The 12,199-nt window shown below is 45.9% G+C and overlaps 1 protein-coding gene across 1 annotated transcript in view; it reads left to right on the top strand.

Moving 5' to 3' along the window:
- Positions 1–12,199, top strand: part of LOC142803214 (putative ATP-dependent DNA helicase HFM1) — a 1,032,948-nt gene that overhangs the window by 787,350 nt on the left and 233,399 nt on the right. The window contains exon 20 of the mRNA XM_075888308.1: positions 1,614–1,711. Within this exon, the coding sequence (XP_075744423.1) occupies positions 1,614–1,711 (98 nt within the window). The remainder of the gene's footprint in view (positions 1–1,613; positions 1,712–12,199) is intronic.

Here is a 12,199-nt window from a genome sequence, read left to right as displayed (position 1 = left end):
AAGGGGCCTCAAGACTGGGTGCCTTGTCCGCTTTTTGTATTAATTTATATAAACGATGCAGAAAAATCACCTGTGATAAATAAATAAACTTAGAATGTATACAGGCGTTGTCTGTATAACCATTTCTAATACTCAAGGTGAGCATGCGCTGGTTAGTGTTCCTTTTTTCATCGTTTTGCAACGTGAGTGAAACATGGCAAACTTCAAAAAAAAATTTTTCAACCGCGAACAGGCTCTCAGTTTACATATACTGATGAGAGTGTAAGTCCAGTAGGAGTTGTGTAGTTTATATACATTGGCGCAACTCTGGCAAAAATTTAAAATAGTACACGCACGTCGAAACAATCTGCAACAAGCTCTTTCGACGCACGTTAAGTGACTCGACAAGGCAATGCTGACTGACAGCGCATAAGACTTTAGTTACAGTCTAATATGCGTTAAGTCTTTGGTCGCATCACCCGAAACATGACACATGTAAAATTGTGCTAAAAAGCAATACTGCTAATGCTTTGCTTCTAGGACCGGAGTGTGTTGCTTACTTCGCGTGCGCACGTTTTATCGCTGCAACGCCTCTCGAATATCGGCGCACTTGCGATCGTGTTATAGTCATGCATACGACAGTTCACACCAGTTCGAGTGTTGCAGCAGTCATATGCTTTGTTGCATCTTCTGCACCGTATACGGTGATTTGATTATCTGAATACTACGACGCTTAGATAAGATGAGTTTTTTTGTTTTGTTTCTTTTTATTTTCTGGAGAACGTGCATTTTCGGAATGAGCTCTATTGGTATTTGCGTAGACCCGGTGCTGGAAATATGAATAAAGAATGGCATAAAGATGCATTTATTAAATGTTATTTTCTCGAAATCCTGAACAATTGTATTTACACCTGCTATGTCTCGGAAACCGAGTCAGGAGTATTTGTAGATAAGTGCCCTTTATACATAGTGCTAACACGTTAACTGATTGACCCTGTCGGGAAGAGTCCCTTTTTTTGCAAAATTCAAGGGACATGTTGCTATCTCCCTAAACACTTAGATCTTGATTCTACCCGCCCCCTAACCTGCGCGCCATACTGCCACCGGTCCGACGGATCCCACTAAGGGACATAAGATCCGATGCCGTTGACCCACCGCTGCCAAAGGGGGAATCACCAGTGCCCCACCACCAGCAATTTGCTACCGGCGCACAGCTCAACATGTAGGCCCGAAAAAATACGAACCATAATTGTCATAACTTTCCAATTTATTCCCGGTCAGCACATTGGTTGTTGAGGCAAAACTGCCTTTTTCAGGGGGTGTTGTTTTCGTCAAAACACTGATGTTCATTGCTGGTTGGCTGTTGAAAGGGCTGATGAATTTGCTGCGTATGTCCACTTGCCGGAAAATTTTAACAACACCGGTATAATTAAAGGACCACGCACTATGACTTCCACACAAACCTCAGTACGTTCCTTGTTTACCAATAGAGTTACAGATCAAGAGTCTCTGGAGCATCTCTGGTAAGATTTTCATGTTGTCACTGTTATGACGGCGAAGTGCTGTGCAATGGCTTCTCAGTGATGTTCATGAGCGTATACTCGTGCCTATAACTCACTACTTTTTCTGTGCAGGGTATCCCACCTGGTTGACGGTTGGGCTCGGCGGATATCTTTGCGTCGTGCGGGCTCCGGGGACCCTCTGACCATATGCCTCGTCAGCAGCAAGCATGGTGAGGTGCCACACATGGGCGGGCACTGAAGCATTGTCCATCTAGGGTACTGTTGTGAATGAATGTTTGCCACTCAAAGGCCATGACCTTGGGCGTGCCATCTTGTTAATTTCCAAAATACACCTACATAAAAAAGTACTGAACAGCTTGCACGTGCAAGCTACCTCACGGCGCTATAACATAAATCATGCCGCTTCGCTAAACGTAACCATACACTCTTGTAAAGTGGCAGTGATGCCACGCTGAGGCCATTTTTATCCTTTTTCTTTACGCTGTTTGTGTCAAATGCTATACGCGCTAACCTTTCATCTTGCTTTTGTGCAAAAATATTGATTTTATCAGCACACTGGGGGGTGAGGACTTTATATTCCTACCCCCAGTGCGCTCCATCTCGAGATTCACTTCATGGACCAACTTTTTTGTGTTCCGCGAAAGTCGGCAGATTTGACCGGAAGTAACAATCGACCCTTGCTTTCAAACAGTTACAACTTTGGGCGTTGGTTGCGCCTCACGTCGGAGCTCACGTTGTATAGCGTAGCGTCGCTGTGTGCAGCGTGCCCACTGGAGCAAGAGAAAGGCGCGTATCGCGTTTCAGTGTGACTCAGCCACTTGCTCCAGAGGGAGCTTGCGTGTTCCATTGGTAGAGTTTTTCCTGTTGCCCTCCGCCAGAGTAGACTGCTCCTGTGCAGATTTTGTCGGCAACTCCAGATATGCCGATTGATGACACCGTGGGATGCTATCGGCAAGTCATTTATATACATCATACACCGTTTGGCAGTCTTCAGAGCTCCGAAACTTTTGCGCGGCCAGTGGTGAGATGGCACGATGGGCTTGCGTTTGGTGCACTCTAAAGGTCGTCACCCAAATGAAGTGCCAAGCCCAGGAAAGTGTGGTCTCGTCGGCACGCGTATCAGATTAGTAATTCGAGGAAAACAAAGGTCACTTCATCCGCTGCCACGGCCGCCTTTATGGAAGAAGTGCGCTGCTGACCCACGATGCCGAAAGGATTGTGGGAGTTGTTCACGCTTGTCCTGCGTATTCTTGTGAGCTCGTTTTTTTTCGCCTTTCTTTTTTAAATCTAGGCATTTTCGTAAGACTCCGAAAATGGTACATTATTATACCAATGACAGGCACCAGAGAGTAATCATGGTGTATAACTGAAACGCTATAAAAGTGATAACCTTCGCTATTTTATGTGTTTATTTCAAAAGCGCTTTGTTGTTCGTCTGAGCTGAGTGAAGGCTATAGCATTTCTGTAACGCGAAACTAATATATATGACGAATACCGAGAGGAATTGAAAGTTTTTCGTCGTAACTTTGGTATGCACACACGTAGGATAATGAACACCTTAAGCCACTGATTCTTTGTGAAGCAAAAAGAAATTTCGCCGTGTAGTGCACAGGAAAATATACGAAGTTTATGCTATAATCACGTGGCTTTACCGAGTGAAGTTTTCATGTGAAATTGTTTCAACCAGTGGACTAAGAGAGCAAAACGCGAAAGTGGGACTGATATTTTAAGATGAGTGTAAAAATCCCTTATCATGAGAATGGTGTGACATAAAGGAAGAAAAAAGCTGTTTGTGTGTTTTCATTCTCTTTATCACGCCGTTTCAGAAGAGCAAACAAAAGTGGCAAGATATTTGGCTAAATAGGAAGCAGATAATTGTAAGCCAGGGCAATTATTAGCGAGCGTAAAAAGGACAGATATAAATCCACTGCGGATATTACAGTGGTGATCGCTGTCACAAACGAGCGCTCCGAAAAAGCGCGCGCCGCCAAAGTCTAGCGACAGTAACGATACCAAGCGCAGAAGGGCGCCTCAAGGGCAGTCATAAAGAAGAAAACAAGCATCCAAAGACTCCCCGGGCGCGCCGTCTCTCCCCACTCGGAAGCGTAGTTTCGCAGAACAACCTCCTCACATTGGCGGCCGAGCAAGCCCTGGAAGGTTCTCGAAGGAAAGGGACGGGGTGATACAGTGTTGCGTCACGGCCCTCGAAACGTCTCCCTCTTTCCCCAGCCTTCGCTTTGCATCGCACCAACGAAACGATGAGAACTTTCTGTAATCTAGCACGAAAGGTATTTAAGCGAGCAGCAGAGAAGGGAGAGCAGGAGAAGAAGAAAGTATGCGCCAGAGTGCGTAGGGTGTTTGCGCCGTGTCGTCGGCGAAGGCTCTGTCCTCAGAGACAAAGCAGGTAATCAAGAAGATTTCCACCTGTGGGTGAAGACTCTTGCTACAAGCAGAAGAGTGTGTCTACCGCCAGCGAGCAAAGACGCAATGCAACAGCTGCGCGTGGGAAGCCGACGTGTTACCTGCGAAGACGTTTGGTGCTTGGAGAGCGGCCAATTGAAGACGCGAGGTTTCCTGGAAGAGAAACTTCGGGGGCAGTGGAACGACAACCGCGCTGGACTTTCAGTGAGTGATTCTCGGAAGAGTGTTATTCAGATATTTGTTCAAAAGACTTTGGACTGAATAAGCTTTCGAACTCTTTAGTTTTTAAGTGCCTTGGTTGTTCGGTGCATGCGATTGCATTGTAGTGCGTATTGTTGCTTGTGTCCGCTGTTTCGAGTGTGGCTGATTGTACTTTGTAGTACGTTGTTTGTTTGGTGACATATAGTATTCAACAATTGTAGAGGGTGAATATTTTTGTATCGTTTTGATCTGCCATATTCTAGAATATAGTTTTGTTTTGTTTATCAGCTCTCGGATCTGACTTGCTCTTTGGGCCACAGCCGGCATCCACTCGCGCGCCAAATAGGACCACTTCTAAATTGTCTACGCTTTCGTGGTGCAGTTTAGGGGGCCGATAGTTTGGCCCTTGGAATTAGCCCGGTGATCGCCTTCCTAATTAACGGGACCTGTGACAATCGCAAATGCGAAAGTCAGAAATTAATAACAAATAATATTTGATGTATGCATGTGTAATAACCATGGAGCCGAACCACTAGATTGAAGTAACTAGAAGAATAAGAATGGGGTGGAACACATTTGGAAAGCACTCTTAAATCATAAGAGGTAGAGTGTCACTATCCCCTTAGAGGAAGGTATCGGCACAGCTGCACTTACTGGTACTTAGCTATGGAGCAGAAACCTGGAGACCTACAAAGAAGTTTCAGCTTAAATTGAGGACGACACAGCGAGCAATGGAAAGAAAAAAGGTAGGTGTAACCTTAAGAGACAAGAAAGGAGCAGAGTGGATTAGGGAAAAACGGGGGTTAAGGATATCATAGTTGAAATCAAGAAGAGCAAATAGACATGGACCGGCCATGTAGCACGTAGACAGGGTGACCGCTGGTCAATAAGGGTAACTAACTGGATTCCTAAAGAAGGCAAGCGGCTTAGGGGGAGACAGAAGGGATGAGAAGTTTGCGAGTATAAATTCGCAGCAGCGAGCACAGGACCGAGTTGACTGGTGGAGCGTGGGAGAGGCCTTTGTCCTGCAGTGGACGTAATGAGGCTGATGATGATGATGACGATGATGATGACAATGATGATTATAATGATGATGATGATGAATAATTGACGAAGCAGCGCACATAGGGACAGACTCAGGTAGTGGTGAAACCACACAAACGCAAACGGTGTGCTGAAGCTGGTGTTTTATTGCCGACAGACCTGCCTTCCACGCGGTAACACGCACTTGCACCCTGACAGCCCATCCACTTCTACCAATCCGTTCTCTCGAAACTCGTAAAGAGAGAGTTCGCCTGTTCATGCTTGCTTATGGTGCGTTAAGACGACAGACTGAATCCGGATTTGTCGTGGACGTGGACGGGTAATCCGCGGATGATCCGCCTGCAGGCGCATCTACACGATGGACGGTGTCCTAGGACAAAACAGCTGCATTACCCTCGACCACAGACTCGGCGCTCATGTGCTGCCGCTAGCAGCAGCGCGGTTTGAGAGTATTCAACGACATGAATGCTGACAGGAAAGCGACGCTTGGTTGCGACGGCTGTGGCGTTGTGCGAAATTGACGAGGAGTGTTATTCTTTCAGGAGAAAACGGAGTTGGTGGCATAATGTTTTTACAACGATATTGTTCTTCCCCGTGTGGCACTTCTGAATGCGTCTTCCGTTCTTTTTTACAAGTGGCACACCGCCGGTTGCAGAAGTGTAAATATTGCACCATGCATCATAGCAGCTAAGAATCTCGCGTGTCAATCAACGGCGGCGATATTTCCAGAACCGGCTAAATTGATTTCTGCGTATTTAATCACCTGAGAACAAATCCCCCGGAAACTAAGTCAACCGTGCTCAAGCGTAGATGATGCCGACTGGTCACTCAGCTGTCCGCGAGCAATAGAGGACATACTGCTAGCAGACGAAAAGTATACTGGTTGCCAGAAACCCCGAGCAAATTTGCTGAAGTATCGTCTTTCTCCCGACAGAATCCCAATGTGAGAAACAGGTTGGGGTCATCCGTCAGCCAGCCGCGCGGACGAATAGCAGAAGAGGGGAATCGTGATGTGAGGTCAGGTGGCACGCTGTCAGTCTCGCCACATCCAGATTCGGTCCATCGTCTGAATGCATCATTAGCGTTCCTGAAAAATCCTGTCCACACAAAGGTAAATCACTAAAGGCTCGTTCCCACCGAAGGCGGGGCAGCCAAAGAGGTGAGGCGGCAGCACGGCAATCGAAGAAAACATCCTCTCCAGGCGGCGAAAGCGGGAAAAAAACAAGGCGGCAAAAGCGATCGCTCGCAGAGCAATTTTTCGCCGCCTTTCGGGGCTCGCCGCTTTGTGGATAGATGGATAGATTGATATGGCTGTACCCTTTAGATCAAGCGGTGGCTAACGCCACCAAGCCGTAATGCTTAGTGAACCAAAAACTAGATTTATTTTTCCTCTTAAAATAATGGGAATGAGGACTGGTACTTTGCAATGAAGGCTTTAATTTTCACTCGTGCATTGGCTTTAGCCACCAATCAGATATTCTCCTTTTAGTTAATCCCACGCGCTTACGGTCTATTTCGCCCTCCCTGTCCCTGAACCCCACTGCTTTCAAGAACTCTGTACCATCATCCTGAGCTATCGGGTCAAGCCCTTTACAGAACATTATCAAGTGTTCGGCAGTTTCCTTCTCCTTTCCACACACACTGCATACCGTGTCTACCTCTTCGTATTTGGTCCGATAAGTCTTGATCCACAATACTCCCGTCCTCGCCTCAAACAGTAGAGAACTACCCCGAGTATTATCATAGATCCTTTTCTTGGCACTTTTCAGCCTAAAAGTTCGATGGATCTCTAGTGCGGACTTCTAAATCATGCGAATTCTACACATATTGGTCTCAACTTCCTTCACCTTCTTCTCGACCGATAATTCTTTTTTGGTTTTGCCCCCTGCTGTTCTATCAGTATTTACCCGTTAGTTTTCTGGTTCGCTTCCTTCATTTTGTGTCGACATTCTTCATGTACAAGTAGCTGAAAACATTCTTAGACCTACACTTCTCCTCCATTTCTGTCAATCGCTTGTCAAATTTTATTTTGCTGCTAGCTTCCCTGCCCCACAATGATGACCATCTTATATCACCTTGTACTCCCTGATGTGGTGTATTGCCGTGAGCTCCTAAAGCAAGCCTGCCCATTCCACGTTGCTTGATTTCTAATTTTGCTCGAACTTCTGACCTCATGCACAAGACCGTGTTGCCGAACGGCAGACCAGGAACTATGACCCCTTTCCATGTTCCTCTCCCAACATCGTACCTATTATAATTCCACAGTGCCCTTTGTTTTATTACTACTGCATTCCTGTTACTTTTAGTCGTCACGTATATTTCGTGTTCCCTTAGGTACTCGGTCCCATTGCTTATCCATACGCCCAGATACTCGTACCTATCTCCTATCGCTAGCGTGACCTCCTGTTTTTAAGGTCACTACTTTCATTATTTAAAATCATGACTACTGGTTTTTCTTCACTGAATCCTAAATCTAACCTATCTCTCTCATTACTGCAGATGTCCATCAGTCCCTGCAAATCTTCCTTGTTGTCAGCCATTAGCCCTATTGCATCTGCGTACATCAATGCTTGTAGTGCCAGTTGAATGAGTTTTTCTTGCTTGGCAAAAGAGAGGTCAAAGCCAAGTCCACTTCCCTCTAATTTGGCCTCTAATACTTGTAGGTACGTCATGAACAACAAGAGTGACAGAGGACACACACCCCTGCCTAAGTTTCCGTTTTACCTCTGGGGGCTTGAATACCTGTTTTCCCCACTTTATAACCACCTTGTTAACTTTAGAAATATCCTTTAAAAGATTAGTGACTCCATCTTCCACAACTAGTGTGTCCAGTATTCCCCACAAGTGCTCTTGAACCACGCTTTGTACGCTCCCTTGATATCCAAAAATGCTAGCCATAGGGGCCTTTGTTCCTTTTCGGCTTTTCGAAGCACTGTGTCAGTGAGAACAGATTGTCTTCCAACCTCCTGTGTTTTCGAAGCCCATTCTGCAGTTCCCCAGCACCCCCTCATCCTATATTTGTCTGCAGCCTTTCGATTAAAACCTGCATTGCCACCCTGTAGACCACTGATGTCACTGTTATCACTGTTGTCAATCATAACACCACGCAGTAGAGGGGAGATGGTGACGCGGGTGTACGTTTGGGAGAAGCACTGACAGGGACACGTGCGCAGGAACGGGAGAAGCCTGCCTATTCTGCCGCGCGAAGATTCATAGGAGGTGGCCGGTTTGAACAGGTGCACGCACAGGCCGCCTCGCCGCCTCGAAAAGCTCGCTTGCCCGCTTTGCCGCGTCGCCTTCTCTGTGAATGGGCCTTATCCGCGGAAGTGGTCTAAGATGGTCCAGGGGTATCCATCGGAGCTCTGAATTTCTGTTGACCTCTTGATTTCTGTTGCAGAATGCTTGCTCAAAAAGGAAAAGTCAACTGACAAGCAGTGGCAGCTGGAATATGGTCAACATGCCCTGCGTATATATGTCATTTCGCACAAGCAGCCAAAGATAAACAAAAAAGCCACAGCTTTGCCGCAGAGGCGAAGCAATGAACGCGATAGCAATATATTGATTTATTGATTGATTTGTGGAGTTTAACGTCCGCACAAGCAGCCAAAGATAAACAAAAAAGCCACAGCTTTGCCGCAGAGGCGAAGCAATGAACGCGATAGCAATATATTGATTTATTGATTGATTTGTGGAGTTTAACGTCCCAAAACCACCACATGGGTATGACAGACGCCGTAGTGGCGGGCTCCAGAAATTTCGACCACCTGGGGTTCTTTAACGTGCACCCTAATCTGAGCATACGGGCATGCAACTTTTCCGCCTCCATCGGAAATGCAGCTGCTGCAGCCGGGATTCCATCCTGCGATCTGTGGGTCAGCAGTGGAGTACCTTAGCCACTAGGCCACCGCTGTGGGGCGCAATAAATTCAAAGGTCACGTGAAGAATGGCAAGCAGATTTGAACGTGCCCCGTGTTTCTGACGCACAAACAGTACATCAAGTGTACTCACAGGCACAGATGAACGCTAACAAGCATGCCAGTTGCTACTACGCTCTCTCCGAAAAGCGCACCTTTTTTTGCAAAAACGGCGAAACGAGTGCCGTGACCAGTGTGCGCCCGGAAATTAAAACAGTATTCTTTGGGTGAAAGTCCGACGTTTGCGATTGTCCCCACCGTGAAATAAGCAGGCGCACACAAGAGCGTGTCTCTCCGCAGGGCAAAGTACGCGTGGGAGAGGAAAGTGCGTGCCACAGCGTCGTGACGATGTGGCGACGCGCGCTCATAGCGCGATCCCGCTGGTAATGCTGAAGACAGGATAGTAGTTTACGCGAGATGCCCATTAGCAGCAGTAAGCGGTAGATAAAAATCGCTTGCTGTTTGAACGTTGAAGGAGGTACTCCTTCGTGGCTCAGAGCTAACGCCTCGCACTCACGCTTCAGGTGTCGGAGGTTCTATTCTGCACGCCAGATTCTTTTTCTGGAATATTGGACTTCCTTACTTTTTTGATACATATACGTATATTGTGCTTACCAACATATACGTAAAGATACGTATACATATACGGCAAATGACGGTGACGACGCCCGCGTCGACGTCGTCTCCGGCGGCGACATCTAGCCGAGACTGCCCATATGATTGCTATCGCAATAAAAAGCTGCTCTTAACGTGATGTTTTCGGTCCCAGTGAAATTGTCACGCCTGTGCAGAAAGGTTATTGGCACAAAGAAGTGCACGCACCCATGCGAAATGAAATGCCGCAACCCTTACATGAAGTGCATGGAGAAAGTAATCTACGCGTTCCTTTGGCGTGTAACAACGTTTACTTTGCTCAGAGGGGCAAGTTTTGAACAGCCTTATAACGAAACACTGTCGTCACTTCTCGACTCTGTACTTTTGGCCTTTCGTTTCAGGCATCAATGCAGCAGGTACAAAGATTGTGCGCAATAAAGGCAAGAATGAAAAAAAAGAGAAATACTACAGGCAATAAATATCAAAAATAGAAAGGTAATAGTATTAGTCCACTCGGTATCATCCACTTATAAAGCGACCTTGGTATTAAAATACTTGTTCGCAATTTTTGGAAGAACTGTGTTATATCTCTACAGTTCATATTTTGGTTCTCACTTTGTTTGTCTTTTTGTGTTGTCTGTGTCATGCTCACTGCTGTCAATAAGCATGTACATGTTACTTTACATCGTTCTGGCCTTCTAACAATAAGACATCAGTACAGTGCTCGCTGACCTGTCATCCCTCGTAAACTGTTGCGTGTAACAGACGTATACATACAAGAGCACAAAGACGCACACACCAACATTTTTATTAGCAGAACAACGTGACCTTACTTCCCGACACAGAAGTACACTGCACATGACAGGAAGTACATGTGAACAAGAACCTTTGAATAGACACGTGTCGTTCCACTGAGATACCAGATTTTCTTGTCCGATAGAGAAATAGACGGCTGGCATACGTGTTTTTCTTTAAAATTTTGGATTCTATTACACTTGTTAATGAGACGAGTCATCACCCCTGCGGAGGCTGTGCACAAGCAACGCACAAGGAAACAAGAGAAATGATCGAAAAAAAATTGCCAGCTTATCCACGGAGTGAATGATGGAGAGTGGGATGAAGCATTCGTCCGTCCATTTGTTTTTGCTTCCATTCAACCATGCGTCCGTCTGTGTGACCGTCCATGCGTCCATACGCCCGTCCATGCGTGTGTCTGTTCGTGCGTCCGTCCCTGCATTCGTCCTTGCATCCGCCCCTGCGTCCGTTCATGCGTCCATCCATGCATCTGTCTGTGTGTCGGTCCGTCCATCTATTCAATAATCCAAGTACCACCATCTCGCATCTTTTCATCATATATTCCCTGTATAGAAGCGCCGCCATGCAGCGGACATTCCAAGGACTAAACAAGAGGTGGCACACGCACACTTTCTTACGGCTTGCGCTTCGGGTCTACTTCCCACCTTCAACCGCCTCGAGTTCATTCATGGTATATAGTAGTTCATTGTATTCATGGCACTGTGGCTCAACGCTTGCTAAACCTTTCTAAAACTAGAAGGTTACACCCAGCGAGTATAGCATAGCAAGTTAGCAACCTTTTCTTGTCAGATGTGTTCAATATACATGCCAATAGCTGCTACTGGGGATCGCAGCGTGAGCGTTAACTAAAAGCTGAATGCTCCTATCTCTCATTCCCCATTAGCAGCCATTGGCATGTACATTCAGCACTATTTTTTATTGTTAAACAACGCATATAAGAAATCTCTCACCGGCACCACCTGGGAGGTCAGAATGTTTTACTTGTTACACACTACTACAACGGCTACGAGGGATGAACGAGTGTTGCTATAAGAAGCTTCGCCCCTAAAAAATTGAAATGAGCAGGTGGAAAGATGAATGTGTTAGTTGCTCCTCCGTCTCCATCTCTAAAAAAGTGACCCGATACCTTCGTATATAACCTTATACTGTTTCTTTTGCAAATTTTTATCAGCACCACGGGTATCTAAGCTTTTATTATTATTATTTTTTAAGTTTTGTAGTCTCTAGTATTGTCACTGCTTACATGTGTGTGTTCACTCGTACAGCGCGTGTGTTTGCGTCCTTTTCAGTGTGCGTGTTTGTTTCTGTATCCAGTGCGCTACTCTTTCGCAAATCGTGGCTCACTAACTAGCCCCTCAGTACATATTAAGCCTGTGTGCAACACGCTTTTTTATGGTTCTAATATACTGAGCTCAAATAAAATGAAATTGCACGCCACGACTTTGAAAACGACAAAAGCCCGGTCTTTACGGAATCCGCAAATCCAAAGGAAACTGATGCGACGATGATGATGTGTTCACTGTGGCTTTCGCTCACTCAGGACTATTGGCCAAGAATTAAGGACATGAAATTTAAGGCTTTGTAAGTGATCGTAACCCTAACAAAACTGGATCAAGCGAAATTAAAAACAAAGAGTGCAATAATTACGTTTTGCCATTTCGACCAGACAGAATAGTTTATAGCTTGAATTAAAACTGCAGTAATTTT

Source organism: Rhipicephalus microplus, chromosome 3, assembly GCF_043290135.1.
Source record: "Rhipicephalus microplus isolate Deutch F79 chromosome 3, USDA_Rmic, whole genome shotgun sequence".
NCBI classification, from domain to species: Eukaryota; Metazoa; Arthropoda; class Arachnida; order Ixodida; family Ixodidae; genus Rhipicephalus; species Rhipicephalus microplus.
Note: the sequence above shows the minus strand (reverse complement) of the source record. Positions and strands in the feature narration are given on the sequence as shown.